Source organism: Mastigoproctus giganteus, chromosome 11 (genome assembly GCF_048544385.1).
Source record: "Mastigoproctus giganteus isolate SK-2022 chromosome 11, ASM4854438v1, whole genome shotgun sequence".
NCBI classification, from domain to species: domain Eukaryota; kingdom Metazoa; phylum Arthropoda; class Arachnida; order Uropygi; family Thelyphonidae; genus Mastigoproctus; species Mastigoproctus giganteus.
In genome coordinates, this window is record NC_143585.1 from 113795368 (window position 1) to 113813897 (window position 18530).

Sequence of the window (18530 nt, forward strand, 5' to 3'; positions counted from 1 at the left end):
TTTTGGTCTTCATTTTGCCTACTGATGAAATTCCAAGAAAAGAATTGAAATCTGAGTTTTGGTAATGCACACACTTTAAATAAAACAGGAATGTGCTCTTCCACTGGAGCAGTGCATTTTATTTAGAGTAGTGTAATACCCAAGGCAACTAGTGGTGGAGTTTCCTGTACAATGAGTCCACACCCTTCATGTATAGTGACATTATATAGTCTCGTAGCATAAAACTTTAGCCATAAACTCATTTGACTTCATTTCATTTATTGCACCTTCTTGAATCTCACATATTGTAGATGTTTCCATCACTGAGTTATTTAGGTCTTCACTCTACATACCTGTCCTGTGATGAGGTCCCAAAAAGGATGAAAGTCTTGGTGGAGTGGCACACACTTTAAATAAACCATCAATATTCAATGGAGCAGTGCATTTTATTTAGAGTGGTGCAAAACCAAGGCAACTTGTGGAAGGATGCCTCTACAATAACAGCTCAACACTTAAGTACAGAATTAGGTTATGCCCTTCATGTATAATGATATTATAGTAGCATAAGACTAGCCATAAACCCATTTGACTTCATATTTATGTACATAATATATAAACAGAAAAATGTGTGCATGTTCAAAATTTTCACCTTTGTTCTCTTAAAAGGTTTTCTAAACTGGAAAATGGAAGGGATTAATCCTTTTTTTTTTTTTTTTTTTTCGGGCAGAATTAATAAGTTTTGTTTCACTGAAAATGACTAGTAAAAAAAAAAAAAAGTAACATTAAATTTTCTAATTTTTCATGAAAAAAATTGCCACCTGTCCAGTGCCACATGAGTGTTTTTGTTTTGGGTATGACCAATGCTGGGTTAAAACAGAATTAACCGTAAGGCGAGATGAATGGTTTATGGGAAAACTGACAGTTATAATTCAGTCAGAAAGAGTAAGTAGCCGGCCGGGCTAGCCGGGTGGGTAAAGTGCCTGCCTGGCAACCCAAAAGTCGCGGGTTCGATTCCCGCCTCAGGCTTGGATCAAAGCACTGCAAAAACCTTTGGAGGTGCATTATGGCCACAGAAGCCTATGTGCCAACAACTACAAAAAAAAAAAAAAAAGAGTAAGCTGAGTATGTTGATCGGAATGAAATTTACCGAGATTACAATTTAATAAATGTGCACATGCAAAAGTGAATTAGAAAATTTCTAAGAGATATAAGAGTTTGTACAAATAATCCACAGTGTGGCTATTGAGAGGGACAGTATAAATCAAAAAATTAATATTTTGAAAATAAGACCGAAAAAAATTACTGCTCCATTTTATGATACTAAACTTAAAAAAAGTCTATCTATTTAAAGGTCCCACTAACCACTAAAATGATTTCTCTACATATATTACATAAAATTTGACATTATTCTGTATTGCAAAATAACATTTCAGTTTACCTGAGTTATGCTTGGATTTTCAGCTAAACCTGATCTTATTATTGGTTTCGATAACAGCTTTATCCGAGGAGTAGCTCTATATCTCAGTGCATTAGGTTTTACAGTTGGCATCTCATAGTTAGGAACATAATCAGGAGGATAATAGGAACGTGGTCTACAAAATAAAAAAAGTTTTTAAATATTAAAAATTGTTAAAAATTGATTTAAAAGCTATACTCTTTATATATATATAATCAGCATTATATTACAAGGTGTGCCAATAAAGTTTATGCAGTGATTCCATTGCAGTCGTGTTCAATGAATTTGAAAACGGTGCCAGACCAAAGTATTTTCGCACCCTGGGCAGAAAGATTTTTCGGTGTCCCCTTTACTAATGATATATATATATTTTTTAATTTTTTGTTTAATTTTTTTTTTTTATGATTTGTAAAATTTGGCACCCCCGGACAAGAGCCCTGCTAACTGTGCCTTAATCTGGCACTGTTTGAAAATAAATGAAAATGGTATGTTGTTGTTTAATGGCATAAGGACTGCTAAGGCCATATTGTTCCTTGGTATGTTGTAGTTAAAATCCTTGCAAGAGATGGTGGTACAGAGATTGTTCAGTAGGCTGACAGGTTGCAAGTAAGAACCAATTTTGTTAGTAGCATTAATGTTTCATATCATGATTTTGCAACACAGCAACGAATGAATATCAAATTTTGCTTTGTAAACTGGGAAAATCTGTAACAGAAATTTATGAAACGTTAAAAACTGTTTATGATGAAATATTAAGTCATACCTGTTTGTCTGAATGGTATAAGCAGTCCAGAGATGGGCATGTGGATGTTCTCGATGACCCAAGAAGTGATTGACCTCTCGAAAAGAGGGCCGAGTTGCAAAAGTTCAGGGAATTGTGGCAAGAGATTGTCATTTTACCCTCAGAACAATAGCTGATAAGTTGAATATGAACAAAGATAATTCATCAAATTCTTCACGAAGATATAGGGTAAAGTCTGTGCAAAATTTGTTTAGCACAGCCTCATGGATGAGCAGAAGCAACGAAGGATGTTATCAAGCAAAAACTTCATCCATTGTCAAGACAATCCTAATTTCCTCAATTATATTGTCACTAGAGATGTGTGTTGGGTGTTTCAGTACGAACAAGAGATGAAGTTTCGGAGTATGCAGTCGACTTTAAAATCATCACCAGGGCCCAAAAAGTTTCAATTACAGAAGTCCAGGATCAAGATGATGCCAATCATATTTTTTGACAAACTGCGATTCACAAGGAATTTGTACCTGACGAGGAGAGAGTTAATTCTGTGTTCTGCATACAGATACTTAAGACATCGAAGTGCAATTCCTGGGTAAGGTTGCAAATTCAACAAAAAGGCAGCTGTTTCTTGTGCATGACAATGCCCCAACCATTCCACACTTGTGAAGACATATCTGACAAAACATTGTACAGGTCAACCATCCACCCTACTCCCTGATTTAGCACCAGCAGATTTCTTCCTCTCTTCCAAGGTGAAAACTGTCCTCAAAGGAAAGAGATTTCAGGATGCTGAGGATAAAGAAAAATGTAACCACCAAACTGTACATCATATCACTGGATGCCTTCCCTGGCTCTTTTCAGAACTGTTTGATTGGCATAATAGTACATTTCATTGAAGTGGTTATTACTTTGAATAAAATTAAAACCATTTTTGAGTTCCTTCACTTTGCATTCTTTTTATTGACACATCTTGTATACATACGTTGAAAGGATAACCCATTTTCCATGTGAATCATTGCAAATGTGGTACAATCATATAGTAATAAGATGAATATTGTCAAGTCTCCACACTGAAAGCGGGAGCATCACTGGATGCTGCTGCTGTTGAGAATATTTCTGGAACACTTCCACAATTGCACTCTCTTTAATATCATCCACCAAATTAAGGAAAGAGAAAAGCATGAAATCTAGGGCAAAAGTCTCAAAGAGCAGGGAAAGAAAAAAGCTACAGTGAATCAAATCTAATGATCAAGCCAATAAGATGGCCAAAGATGTTTCATTTTGTATTAGACAAAATCCCTTACATGTGCACCATCTTGGCAGTTTCATTCATCATGTTCAAGTATTCTGTATCTTTAGCTAAAACTGAACTCTTTGAATTTCAATAATTTAACAATAAAGTGTAAACTAAACTATCTGAGCCAAACTTTTACATTATCAATGTTGTCACTGGTCTTTAAGTTGCTAAACATCCCTATCTGCTTCTCTGATTTCTTTTACCCCCTTCAATCAGTCAAAATATTCCATGCTTTGGACTTTGCATTCACTTTTTTGTGACTGCATCATAGTATCCAATCAAATTGGTGAGAAGATTTTCCCTTAACACATCCATGCTATGATTGAAGTATAATGTTCTCCTGTCTAGGTGTTCCTGCAGTACTTATTTAACTAGTGACACCATTATTTTTCCTAGGACAGAAGTTAAGCTAACAGTTCTGATTACATGTTGGATGTCAATTACAATTAGTAATTACATATCACTTGTATTCCCAATTCACAAATTAGCGATACAATTGACATCTCCAGTCCAAGTTGACTTCCCCTGAATCCAACTCTATCCTCTTTTTGAGAGTTCAGTATAATTGGATAGATTCCATACACCCACATGTGCCTTTATTATGTTTAACTTCACCAATTTCTCTTCCACTTTCCTCTCAAAATCATATAGCTCCCTGATGGAGTTTGATAAATTTCTGGCATCCACTTCCCTCAAGAATTCCCCATGTTTCAATATAGATGCAAAATATTTATTTAGTTTTTTCAGTAACCTGAGCTGAACCATTGATATCAAGTGGGTCAATGTGATTTATCGCCTTCCTTCTACTGTTTACATAAGTAATTTTTTACTTATTTAAATTTTTTGCTATTTAATTTTTTTTTTTTTTAATTAAAAAATCTCTGCCACTAGTTTCAATTCATCTGACATCAATTTAGGTCTAAGACTTGAACAGTATTTCTTGGTACGAAAAGTCCAGTAACTTCTATGATTATTACCTTGAATGCTTCCCATTTAGAATTTGCTTATTGTAACATAAGTTGGAAAACAGAGACAGCTGAAGAATAAGTACAGGTCATACAGAAAAATAATCACTGAAGTGAGTGATACAGCCATGAGGAATAGAAAACTGAAGAAAAATCACATTCTATAGTGGACAGAAAACCTTACCAGAATAAGAATGCAGGTCAAATCCTCCAGAAGAGATTTCCAAAGGGCAAAAAGAAACAATAGACCCAGGGAAGATAGTGAAGCACTACACAGCAGATACAGAAGTAAGCAAACCCTTAGCCATAATTATGAGAGCATCCTTTGATTCAGGGGCGGTCCCCATGGACTGGAGATGTGCAAATGTATCCCCAATTCACAAAGGGAGGGGAGGGTTCAAAGAGTGCCGCAAATAATTATAGACCTGTTAGCTTAACTTTTGTTCCGGGGAAAATAATGGAGTCATGGTTAAAGATGCATTGCAGGATCACCTAGACAAGACTGCAATAATAGTTCATGGGTTTGTTAAGGAGAAGTCTTGTCTGACCAATCTGATTGGACACTATGATGTGGTCACAAAGGAACTGGATGCAAAAAATAGTTTTGATATCATATACTTAATTTCAGGAAAGCTTTTGATATTGTTGCACATGGAAGACTGCTGTACATATTGGAGCGGTATGGCATTAAAGACAAGTTGCTGCAATGGATAAAGGGATGGTTGAGTGGGAGGTGGCAGAGTGGTACTAAATGGATGCTGCTCTACTTGGACTAATGTTATTAGTGGAGTCCTCCAGGGTTCAGTGCTGGGCCTACTGTTGTTTTGTGTATTTATTAATGATATTGATGAAGGTATATCAGGCTTAATGTCCAAGTTGCAGATGATACAAAGGTTGCAGGCTTGTTAATGATAGTAAAGACAGTATGCTACTGCAACAGGATCGCTAGATTGGATATTAAGAAAACTTTAACCTTCTCCAATGTTGAATTAGGTAAGATGTAGAATATTACAAGCAAAGTCCGTTTATTTCAACTTCATCTGCACAAACGTTGCCACAATTATCTGTACCAGTCATTTGCTGTAGCGAGTCTGCATCCACGGTAATGAGAATATGTGATGTACATATTGTCGATTCAATTTTATTGTATATTGCAACACCACCAGATCACACAGGTCTTTTGAATTGGGTAATATGTTTGTATCCTCAAACATCAACATTTTCAAGCCATGTTTCATTTAATGCCAAGATATTCGATTCCATGAGAATTGGATCGGTTGCAATGTCTTCGCTATGTAATGCAGTTGTAGAGAGTGTTTCCAAATGATGGATATTCAAATGTTTCAATTCAGTTTGAAGATCTTGCATCTTAGGTGCGTTACAACTGCGAGCATGGTAGAATCTAAAGTCGTCTTTCTGATGTACAGGCCATTGATGCTTCTAACACTTGACAATGCAACGTATACCAATTGCTGTTCAACTCTTATCGTAATCGAATATGATTTCTTTGATAGTTCCACCTGAGATTTATGAACCGCCATGGCACAAGCTTCAACCAAAGGAAATTGGATTCTTTGCATTTAAGCATTTTGCTTTTGAAAGATACTGTGACGGAATGTCTTGTAATGTGTGGGCAAGACGACTCTTTGTTTCAACATTCTTGCTTTTGAAATGTAACCACAATCTTTTGGTTTCTGTTTCTTCCATCTCAATGTGCTGTGAAGTTCTGATCACTCCATTGACCAAACCATCTTCAACATCGATGTTTGTAGTGATCACGTAAGGTTTTCCAGTCGACAGATGCAATATGTATGGCAAACCTCTGGTCTCTGCAATGCTCATTTGATGGAGTTTTGTTTGCATGCTAGTCAACTGTTCACGACTCTTGTAACCGGTGAACTGATCGTCGGCTGTACAATCGATGGTAGTGTTTCCTTCTAACGCCTGAGTGTTATATTGAACATCGTTGTTACGATGAAACAAACGAACAGCATTTGGGTACTTGTTCCATGACAAAATCTTGTGTTCTAAACTGACTTTCGATTAACTTCTTTTCTTCAGCATCTAACGTTTTGCCGTTTCCAATTTTAGTTAATATGCCGGAGAATACAATATCACACTGTCTCATCACTTGAACCAGTGGAAAGAAACAGACACTGCCACAAAATTGCACCACCAATGGAATTCTTATGAGGCTTGAATATTTGCCTTGCATTCACTGGCAGCAACTGACACAAATCTCCACAAAATATGATATCTAAACCACCAAACTCTCAATTGAATTCTCCGGTGATCTCTTCCAGTCTGGCACTGATCATATGCAAAATATCAGCTCTGATCATGCTAAATTCATCGATGAATACCGTTTGAATGTTTTGAAACACATTACGATAGAAGTACAAAGTTTCTCAAACAAAACCATTATGTATTTGCGTCATATCAACTTTGAATGCTGAATGAACTGTAGTACCGTTGATCGCTACGGCCGACTTCCCTGACGCGCAGGTGACGAATGCATTGTTAAATGAGTTGGGCATCTGACTTAAGCGATTGTAAGTTTCCATCATAATTTTCAAGGTCTTTCCACAGCCTGCTGCACCAGTAAAGAATATTTGAAGATGCATTGTGTTAGCTTGATCTGTTATTCGATGTATAAATTCACAAATCAACTTACGTTGTTCTCTATTTGTCATTCGAACCAACTTGCAGTAATCATCACTAGTCATGACATTATGTCACTGACATACCACAGTGGATAGCGAGTTTGCCTTCAAGAGAACAATATCATCATTGTTCTCTTGAAGTCTGTTACTAGCATCCTCTGCGATTCGACTTTGAACATATTTCTTGCATTTTGCTCGAGCATCCTCTTTATTGTCCATTCGGTGCAAAGTTTCTGCAATACTCTAATGTTTTGTCAATATCAATGTCCGACTCGTACCTTTTGCGGCAATTCATAAAGTGCTCTTCATTTTCATCGTATATCTGAAGAAACTTGTTTGAATCTAAGGTATCAACCATTTCATTTTCAAAAGGCCAGTAAAGTAAAACTATCTCATGTTTATGCTCTGCCAATTCAGACATTTCATAGTGGCGATACCTTATAACTCGCATCTGTTTTCTAGGTTTACATTGTCCCTTCATAACACTGTATTTCACTGCAAAATCAACCGAGCAAAGCTGACCGAGCTCTCCATCTTTTGGTCTTTTCTCATATTTCTGAATAATATTTTCATTCCATGTCGGTAGAATCAACATCGAGATTTTCTTCAGCCATTCGCTGCTTGCTCTTCTTACTTTTCTGATGCTTGTGAGGCTAAGCAGTTGGAATGTACTCTCTACTAGCCTCAGACAATGGCTGATGAAGGAAATACCAAGCTGCTTCTTGTGAGCTCATTTCAATGCTAATGTGTTTTAACAAGTCGGTGTAGTCTTGATCTGGATACTCTTCTTGAAATTTGATCAACCCTCGATGCAAATGGCTTATGCCTCTGTTGGTTTTGTTAACTTATTCTACAGAGTGTCGAACACGTGCTGCCAACATAAAACTCACAGAACCAACTTTTGATCTTCCTTGTTTATTCATTCAACTGCCGTTTTCTGGAAAAAACTTCCTTCATGTCTTTCCTGAAAATTAGTCTACAGAAGTTCAAGTCTAATGTCAGCAAATATCTTCTCTCATCTTCTCAACCTCCAACCCAAGCACGGTACTAAGTACTATAGGTTCTAATAACTCTCGTGTTTGGTGTTTTTATAAAAAAAAAACAAAAAAAAAAAAAAAAAACAACGTATGGTGCGCATGAATTTTCCTCGAGTATGAACTGTAAATCCATATTCAAATTTAATGCACCAGCTATCCAAGGATTGAAGGTATTCGTCCAAAGTCATATTTCATATTTCCAAAGTCAAATGTCATATTTCTCTTTTCATTAGAACGGTAGGTGTCGTCAATCCCGATTGAATAACATCCAAGTAAGTTTTCATATCCAACTTGTGCTCTCCTAGAAACTGCAAGTGTATCGTAATGTTTCTCTTCGAGATCTTTTTTATATTGTTAAAAACGCTGTTTGAAACTTGAACGTCAATTGTCTTGTGTGTTCATCAGTATTAAAATTTGAGTTTGATCCATAGGCCAATATGGAATATTGAATCTGCATCGATCATCAATCTTCTTGAAACAAGTAAATGTATGCTTGTGCACTTGATTTGAGTAAGACATAGGAAGATCCGAAACATTGATGCTGCACAATTCATCTATTATTTCTAGTCTTTGGCATATCTTCTGAAACCAATTCTTTAGAATCGTTCTGTAGCCACAGCAAAATGTGAGCATGTGGACTGCCATGATGCTGGAACTCTATACACTTGAAGAAATCCATTACTTTGAATTTCCCAAAAGGATTGTACTTTTTCGATTGCAGTACAGAAATATCTCGCACAGTGCGGTTAATTCGTGCCAAAAAAATATCGCCCTGTGCGAAACCGCACTGATCGAAGTATTATTAGTGTGTATTTTAATGTAATGCGTTCTGACAATTTGATTATATGGGTCGAATTGCAAAAATATATAGGTGTTTTTTAATATAAATTGATGCACATGAAGTTCTTGCAAAAAAAAGAAACGAAAATGATAAAAATGAAAAATACTAGTAAGTACAGTAGAAATGATTTTTATTGCAGTATGTACATACCAAAAGAATATAGGTGAAGAATGTACTGTTTTTTTATTTTGAAAAATAACTGATCAGCTTTTTTTTCTTTTTATCTGCATACATCTTTTTATAACATCGAATGCCATTTTGCAATGCCTGTCTGTCATAATCTCAAATGCCATCATTCATACTGCATGATGGAAGAGATGGGGTTGCTGGAGCTCTGCTCTGGACTATAAACATGGGTTTCACCACTTCAAACTGCTAATAAGCAAAGTGGTGCCACTCCTCTGTGTGATGTAGACGCCAGGCCTCGACCCCTGCTTACATTGATTTGCCCCTGGGTGGTCACTCTCAGTATACTAAGTGAAATGTTTCAGGCATGGCACATGGAGGTATAAGCAAGGTTACTAACAGTCCTACCAGTGTGAAGGTGCAAGCAGAAGAATTGGTTGTTGCAGAATGGCCAGACTTCACCAAAATTCATCACTTCACTTACCACTGAGACTGAATATCAGTTTAACCAGCATTTTAGACTTCCAGGTAGCAAGGCCTAGCTTGTCATATCTGGAAGAATGCCTGAAACAAGCCTCAGCGAACAAAATGAACAGTATGAATTTGACTCCAAAAGAAAAATTTTGGGCAATAATAGAAGAAAATAAAGCAGAAGACCATCATGACAAATATTTTTTAGTAGGAAATCTAACAGAAATTTGACATGAAGAAATTAAAAATGCTTTCGAAACTTTCATTGAGAGCATCCTAAACAGAACGTGAAACATTAAAAAATAGTCAAGGGATACATGCAAAATATTAATATATAAAGTTTGATAACCATCTATTGTTAAAATAAACACCGATTACTGAAAAAAATTGTGCTTGAGTCTAATAAATTTGTCCACTTCTGTATGTTTTTAAGCTTTATTTGAAAGTGATATTAGGGAACTATATCAAAATTCTTGAGTAGAATGACTTCATATATTAGATTTGCATACCTTGATAACTCTTTTGTATGAATGCTGATTTCTTTACATTTTACTTCTGCGGAAATTGGAGTCCAGATGACACTCGGTCTCCCACTTACAGTATCGTAAAGAGGTCTGTCCCTTATCAAAATAAAATGGAACCACATGTAAAAGTGCAAACATGCATAAATAGAATATTTGCTCTAGTTAAATCATACTATGACTAGTTAGATCCAGTGACACTAAAAGCTACTGCTGAAAGAGTATTATAATATTGGACCTAACTAGTCATAGTGTAGTGAGCTTTTTTATATGAAACATACCTACAATATCTACTGATTTAAATAGAATATTTACTTCCTAGTTAAACAGAACAGAATATTTGTTACCTAGTTAATGTATACTGTGACTAGCTAAATCCAGTGATACTAACAGCCCCTGCTGAAATAGTCATTATTATTATATGGGATCTAACTAGTCATAGTCTTGTGAGCTTTGTTATATGTAACTTACCTCCAGTATCGACTGATATAAATAAATGAAGGAAAATAATAAATAAAATAAAAAATTAAAATATAACCTGCTAATAAGTGCACCTCTCGCATGGAATGTCAGCTAAAATCATGGAGGTAGAGTTCACTGGAAAAATAAAAATTAAAAAAAAACCATGTTATTATGAAGTGGCAATAAGATAACAAGCTTTTCAGTGTTGTTGCTATCTTCAGATGATATGTTGCAAGTAAGAAAATTAAATATCAGAAAAGACACACATAATCAGGAGGGCTTTACCCTGATTGGTTTAGAGAAACTGTTTGTTGGTTAGATTCCACGCATTAGAAATTTTGATGGGTAACCCATAAGTAAAAAATACTCAGATCTTTGTTTTAAATTTTTTGATAGTAGTATACATGCCTCCATAATACACCTGACGTATAATTGCTAGGAAGTTTAATTAAATTTTTGGTATTATTCACACCAGGTGTGTGGGAAAAAAAAATTGATCAAGCAATCTATTTAAGTTTTACTCATGCTATTTTGGAAACTATAATTATTGAAATAAGTACTGTATATCAGGATGACATATCTGATACAGATAAAGCCTATATATCTTGCTGGACAATCTTTTTGACATAATGAAATATACTATATTGTTAAAATATTGAATATTGTAATTGCATTTACTAGGATTTTTTTATGAGAATTTTTGAATAGGGTTGGGGGGAAAAAACCTATTAAGGCTGCTTTTTTTCCCGAATACTGGCTGTCTGTGACTTGAAAGATTTATTTAATTTATACTTGCTAATGAACTATGATGTAGAATGGATACAAAAGTGCTGAAAGATGGGAAGATTCTTTCTAGAAATGGTTACTTTATTTTTAACCTGTGCAATGCAGTCATTGATAAAAGGAGGAGGAGAAAGAGGATAAGTTCTCACTCTAAAAACTGAACTTATAATACAATATTATTAATTTCAGTGGAATTATATTTCAACACAGTTTAAATCAAATAAAATTTGTATATTTTACTGCATTTGATTTTGTTCATGGGGACCTTTCTGCTTCCTCTAAAGACCTGGGCTTATATTCAAATACCTTATGCTCTGATCTGCATTTACCCTATGAATAAGAGGGATACTATACTGTAGGAGACAAACAGAGCCCAGTTATAGGGATTAACTGTATACATAACAGTTGTTATGAGTTTAAATGGAAGTCATTTCCACACTGCTTGGCTGTTCACTTAGATGGAATATGTTATTCACAGAATAATGTAATATTAGACATTCTGCATAGGTTTGCTAATAGAGCCAATCTAACAAGTGATGAGAAGCCACCTATCCTTTAGAAACAGCTATCTTGGTGGAATTTCAGATTTTTAAATATATGATGGATTCATTTTTTAGGTAATGCTACACAATTTTAAAAGATACTAGCAACTGAGGGAGAACCATTGTAAGATGTTTGTCTCTAAGCTGGACCCAAACCCAAAGGTCAAGTACTAAGCTTTCAGTGGGAACAGAAAGAGGCACTTGATTGAAGCTGGTGGAGTAAAGCATGGAAATTTTATTTGATTTCAAATACAGGCAACACCCGTATAACACGGTACTGCTAAGGTAAAGAAAGCCTGCATGAGAAGCATGCAAAAGTTTGATGAAATTTACCGGTAAAAGTATTTTGCCGTAAAGGCATTTGTATTGCTCACTCGGTAAACAAGACAGTGGGCGTTATCGGTCTGGAATAGAAGTTGAATCCCACTGGAGCTTGAAACCCTCCTGAAGTGGAGGGGGGTAAACTGACCTTTTTTCTTTAGAATCACGAACAGAGTCATATTGGAAGTTCCGTTATGAACATTTTATAATGTTCATAATGTAGTTTCACCGGTAAACTTTTTCGACGTTTACCGTGCTTCTCATATAGGCTTCCTTTGCCTTTTTTCCCCCTTAATAAACAATTTATCCACTAGTCCACCAGTGATTCTAAAGAAGGAGGTCAGGTTACCCCCTCCGGGAAGGTTTCAATCTCCCATGGGATTCAATTTCTACTCCTGACCGATAACATCCACCATCTGTTTACCGAGTGAGCAACAATACAAATGCCATTATGGCAAAGTACTTTTACCGGTAAATTTCATCGAACTTTTATATGCTTCTCGTGCAGGCTTTCTTTACCTTCGCCCACGGTACTTCTATGCCATTATGGCAAAGTACTTTTACCGGTAAATTTCATCGAACTTTTACATGCTTCTCATGCAGGCTTTCTTTAACCTTCGCCCACGGTACTTCTACAACATGGTTTCACTCTAACATGACTGATAAATTGCAGAAATCCTCGCACAACATGGTACTTATATAACATGGTTAGCAAATTGCGGCAAACCTCGCATAACAGTGTTTTTGAGCAGGGAAAATGCTGCTAAAATGCTGCATATAACTTTTCAACATTTCCATTCTTTTTGTGAATTCCCACTGTTGACTGGCTAATGACCCTTTGTTATGCAAAAAAAAAAGAAAAAAAAAAGGATCAGAAATTGTATTCTATTTTTTTGGGAAATGCTTGTGTTAGGTTCTATCCGTTGAACTTGTGCTTGTTTGAGACCATAAAAAATTGTGACTTTGAAGATTTTTCTAATGTTATTTTGGTTTTTATTTGATCATTTATAAATTTTTCTGGTATGTATTACTAAACTTTGTTCTTAAGAACCGTATTGGAATAATTTCTTTGTTGTGAATTAAATTCCACCATTAAATTATGTCTAAAGAAAATAAAAAAGCACTACATCTGTACCTCTGATTTCTCTAGAATCAGAGGTACAGATTTTGGATCATCTTAAAAGAAAGAGGAAAAGGTATCATACATTGCAAAAAGTTTAAATTTAAACGAAGCAACAAACCGGACCATAAAGAAAAATAAACAGAAAATTAGAACTGCTGTTGCTGCAGGATCTATATGATAGTTCATCTCAGAGCATCAATAATCGAGGCGCCTCCGTAGCCAGGTGGGAAGGAGCAGCACAGTGTGTAGCACACGCTTCTTGATTAGACCGGGATTCGAGCCCGTCACCACCAAATACGGAGGATGCGGAAAGGTCAGGGAATGACCGCCACATATCCCGGAGCAATATGGCCTTAGTTGTTAATGTTCCTAAAAAAACCAAATAACAACAATAACAATAACAACCAATAATTGAGAAAATGGAAAAAGCACTCAGTATTTGGATTGATGATAGCAGTAAAAAACAGATCCCATTAAACAAAAGGCACTAAAAATTTATAACCAGTTAAAAGAAAATCTGTTAACCTGGAGCTTGTTGCCAGTAAAGGCCGGTTTGAGCGATTTAAAAACTGCATCTCATTACATAACATAAGAATTCAAAGGGAAAGTGCATCAGCTGATAATGAAGCTGCCAAGAAGTATGCAAAGGAATTTCAAAAAATTATTGAAGAGCATGGATGTACACCATATTGGATTTGGATTCTGATTGGGTCACGGAAGAGAAAAGTTGGTGGATTTTTGGCTGCTCTAAAGGGATAAGTATTTTTGATAGTTTTACCGTATTCCTTGTTAATTAACATACTACATTGTGTTTTACAAAGGTATTAAATAGATTTAGTAGCATTTGTTAGCTTCTTATTTTGAATTTAGAAAATTTAACTAGTGATTTTTGGAAGTTACGACTCCCAGTGTTGGCGCCAATATTGTTGAACTAGCCGCCATATTGTAATTTATAAGAAATAGTGTAACGTATATATCTTGAACTGATAACATAAAACTAGATAACTTAACACAAAGCACTGTATTAGGAATCTGTTAGCTTAGTATAGTATTATCAATTAATCAAAAATATTTATTAATCTTATTAAATTTCATTATTAACTAAACTGTATTTAAACGGAAATCATGACCTAGACTAGAGCTGCGAAGCAAAGATCACAGACTAGTGAGAGTGCTGTGACTCTGGGGAGAAACGAAGGGGGCGATACTCCAATGCATCACACTCTCAAAAAATGTGTGAAATGTTTACTGAACTTTCTAAAACTGGACATGATCTAGCCAAGGAAGATGTCTTTGTATGTTCTAGATGCTAGAGTGTCAAGAAATTAGGCGCCAACTCAGCGTTCTGATGGATGTCTATGAGAGCTTGAGGTGTAGGGTAAATGTCCTCAAAAAAATTTATGAGTGGCCCATCAACCTCTCAGATGCCCAGCTCAATGACAGAGCTCACTCCTGTGCATCAGGCAACACAGAGGCAATCTCCAAGGCAGAATGCGCTGGTCCCACAGGAACTAGTTATTGTTGGTGACTCTATTGTCAGGGAGATGGGGAATATACTATACAAGAAGGATAGGTGGAACAGGACCAGAGTATGCCTGCCAGGGGCAAAAGTTGATGATATTGTACACTTTGGAACTAATGACATTAAGAGTAAGAGATCTGCAGATTTACTCAACAAGTACAGGTCAATGTTGAAAAAAAGTACTGAGTTAGGGTTGAATGTGAAAGTGTCTGCAATTCTGCCCAGACATGACAGGAGGGAGTATATTATGAGAGCACTGTCAATCAATTCGGTTCGTGGAGAGATTGTACAAGACTCGTGGGGGTAGAATTTTTCTCAGCCTGGTCTGTGCTTGTTGACAGGACAGACTGCTTCTACATGGATAGGGTACACTTAAATAGAAAGGGTGCAAGAATATTTGCTGATTCTATTGAGGCAGTGTTAGGTGGTTCAGAAAATTGCTAGCTTGGGGGGGGGGGAATACACAGACTAAAAGGTTAAAAGTGGACGCAGGCAGAGGCAAAAGTAATTCTTGTACCGCTTCTATTAGAATGAACAGCAGCATGGAAAGCAAGGCAGTGGAGATTTCCAGGACTGTTGGGAGTCATAGTAGAACAAATAAATACATGGGCTGTGTTAGGGTAACTGTTTGTTATGTTATTTGGTTTTTAGGAGCATTAGCAACTAAGGCCATATTGCTCCGGGGATATGCAGTGGTCATTCCCTGACCTTTCCGCATCCTCCATATTTGGTGGGCATGGGCTCAAACCGTGGTCTAATCAAGAAGCGTGTGCTATGCACTGCTGCTCCTACCCACCTAGCTACGGAGGCGCTGTTAAGGTAACTAAGAGTAGAAACAGTTGTATGTATGGTACACTCTAAATCCTTTAACGAGGATCTATTAGAGGGCAAGTCTGGTGCCAGCAGCCACGGTAATTCCAGCTCCAATAGTGTATATTAAAGTTGTTGCTTTACTCCAATGCTAGGAGTATAGTTAATAAAATTGATGAGTTTGAAGTGCTAGTCAAGACATCAAAGGCAGATATTGTTGGGATATCAGAGACGTGGTGTCACACAGATATAAGCAGTGCAGAATTCGAATTTGGGGAGTACAATGTGTACAGAAAGGATAGACAGGACAGGAACGGAAGAGGGGTTATGTTGTTAGTTAAGAAACAAATAAAATCTAAGGAAGTGCATCTAATTGATGTTCGTGGACCATGCAATGTTGAGTCTGTTTGCTGTGACGGTAGGCACTGGGAAAGGAAAAAGGAGTAGGGGGAGGGCGGATTTAGGCATGGTCTTTATGGGCTGCAGCCCAGGGCCCCCATTCAATCAAAGGGCTCCCTTCGTGGTCAAAAAAATAAAAATAAAAACAATTTAAATTAAAAATTTAAGAAAAATTTTTTTTTCGTACCTATATAAAGTTTAAATTGTTGGTTTTCAACACTATTGGATTTGAATAAAATATCAAATATCAATGTTTTAAATGACAGTAAATAGGGCTCTGTCTTCTATCACCTCTGTTGGTAGTCGGTAAAATCAAAATATACTTTGCCCATTTGTCAATTATGCAAATAATGTGGCAACATCGGAATGGGGGAGTGCAAGTCTAGCTCCTCTAAAGCGTGTTAGCTTAGAGCGTAGCTCTCACCATTTGACATTTGAGGTTATGTATAGTACAGTATAGTTGAATATTAAATAGTCATTCGTTCGGTGAAGTGTACTGTTCAGGTGCTTCGTTTCTTCACTGGTAAGTATTGGCAAAGTTTACTAAATAAATATAAGCTAAATCACTCTCCGGAAATCTTTTGTCGGCACGTAAATTCAATCATTTTTTGCATTTCCTTGAAATAATCCATAATAAAAATAACTGGACACTGTTTATTTGAAGTAAGCAGTAGGCACTAGTAAGCAGCATAAGCTAAGCTTATGCTGCTTTCTAGCTATTTTTTTACTTGACAATGGCAACTAACCTAATATGGTGGTGGATTGTTTTTTTAGGTTTTTTTTTATTTCTTTTCAGATTAAATAAATACCTAAAAAAATATCTGGCAGAAAATATAAAAGCGGAGCTGAAAAACGAAAAATACAATTAAATAGAGAAAAAGAAAGAAGTAAATGTGCCAAAATTTCAAATTTTTTTGTATTGGAAAATAAAAATGAGAATCTAAACAATATAGGTGCAGTAATAAGCGAAAGAGAGAATAACTTAAACGAAGAGAAACAGAAAAAACAACAAAATGTATATAAGAATAATGAAGAATTACTAGAACTAGAATCACAACTGAGAACCTCTAAAAACAATGTTGACGATGAACATTTAGTACCAGACAAAAATATACAAGACCTAGATGACAACCAGTTCTCTGAAGTCTCTGTTGCTGTTTTTCAAGAAGATAGTGATAGAGGCTTTAGAAAATGCAGAGTTGCTTTCTAAATATGTTGACGTAGGTTTGTGGCCTACACAGTTAAGTGATAATTTTGTTAATCACTGTCTCTCACATGAAATGACTTATTTCCAAAATAAAGATCCAAAAAATATATATCCAGTTTCAATAAGGAATTACAAAGAACGAAACAGATAATTTTCAAATAAGTACTTTACGAAAAAAATTAAAAATGGTAAATTACTGGAAAGATCTTGGTTATGCTATTCTACCAGTATGGGAAGTGTTTTTTTGTCTAGTCTGCAAACTTTTCTCTAAAATTCCTTCTCAATACACAACCAGATTCTCTGACTGGAAACATATAGGACATTGTTTAGAAAATCACGAAAATTCTAATGAACATAAGAAATCATTGTTAGTATGGTTAACACATAAAGAAAATAAGTCTGTTATTGACAAGCAGTTGCGCGGGAGCAACTAAGAAAAGATACAGAATATTACCACAATGTCCTAAAACGTGTTATTGCAGTGGTGAAATATTAAGTGTAAGGGGCTTAGCATTCAGAGGTCATGAGGAAATATTTGGCTCTCCGCACAATGGTAATTTTATGGGTGCATGTGCCGTGTGCTGCACATTCCCTAAATCTAGTTGGTGGGGAAGCGGTTAAAGTTGCAACTCAAATTGTGAACTTTTTTGGAGTAGTGCAACAAATATATGTTTTCTTTTCTGCAACTACCCATAGGTGGGAGCTTCTAAATCGTGAAACAAAACTAAAATTTTCGATAAAAAGTTTAAGCCAGACTAGATGGTCTTGTCACTATGATGCTGTTAGAGCTTTAAAAAATGGTTATGGTGATATCATGAACAAAAGGAAGGGGATGAATCTGAATGAGTATTTCGGTATAAACTCATTCAGTTTGTTTATAATGAGTATAAACAAACTGAATGAGTATTTTGCATCTACATTCACATGAGTTATTAAGGTTTGAAAATGGCAGAAGGTTATCAAATTGTAGAAGGGTGCTTAATGATTTTGTAATAACAGAGCAAAGTGGAGGAGAAATTGTTGAAGTTAAATATAAGAAAGGCACCTGGGGTGGATGGGATCTATCCAGTTATATTAAAGGAGGCAGCAAACCCTTAGCCATAATTATGAGAGCATCTTTGGATTCAGGGGAGGTCCCAATGGACTCAAGAAGTGTAAAAAAAATAGTAAAGTGCAGCCATTATCAACCCACTGCAGGATGGACGCCTCCTCAACAATTCATGCTGAAGGAAATGGACCATAATCTGCCAGTGCGGGTTGGCAGAT

The 18530-nt window shown here is 36.0% G+C and overlaps 1 protein-coding gene across 1 annotated transcript in view; it reads right to left on the minus strand.

Moving 5' to 3' along the window:
• The window catches only part of Theg (Testicular haploid expressed gene), a 151608-nt gene that overhangs the window by 14786 nt on the left and 118292 nt on the right, over nucleotides 1–18530 (minus strand). The window contains exons 4-5 of the mRNA XM_090384967.1: nucleotides 10084–10194; nucleotides 1418–1571 (exon numbers count right to left, since the gene is read on the minus strand). Of these exons, the coding sequence (XP_090241093.1) occupies nucleotides 1418–1571; nucleotides 10084–10194 (265 nt within the window). The remainder of the gene's footprint in view (nucleotides 1–1417; nucleotides 1572–10083; nucleotides 10195–18530) is intronic.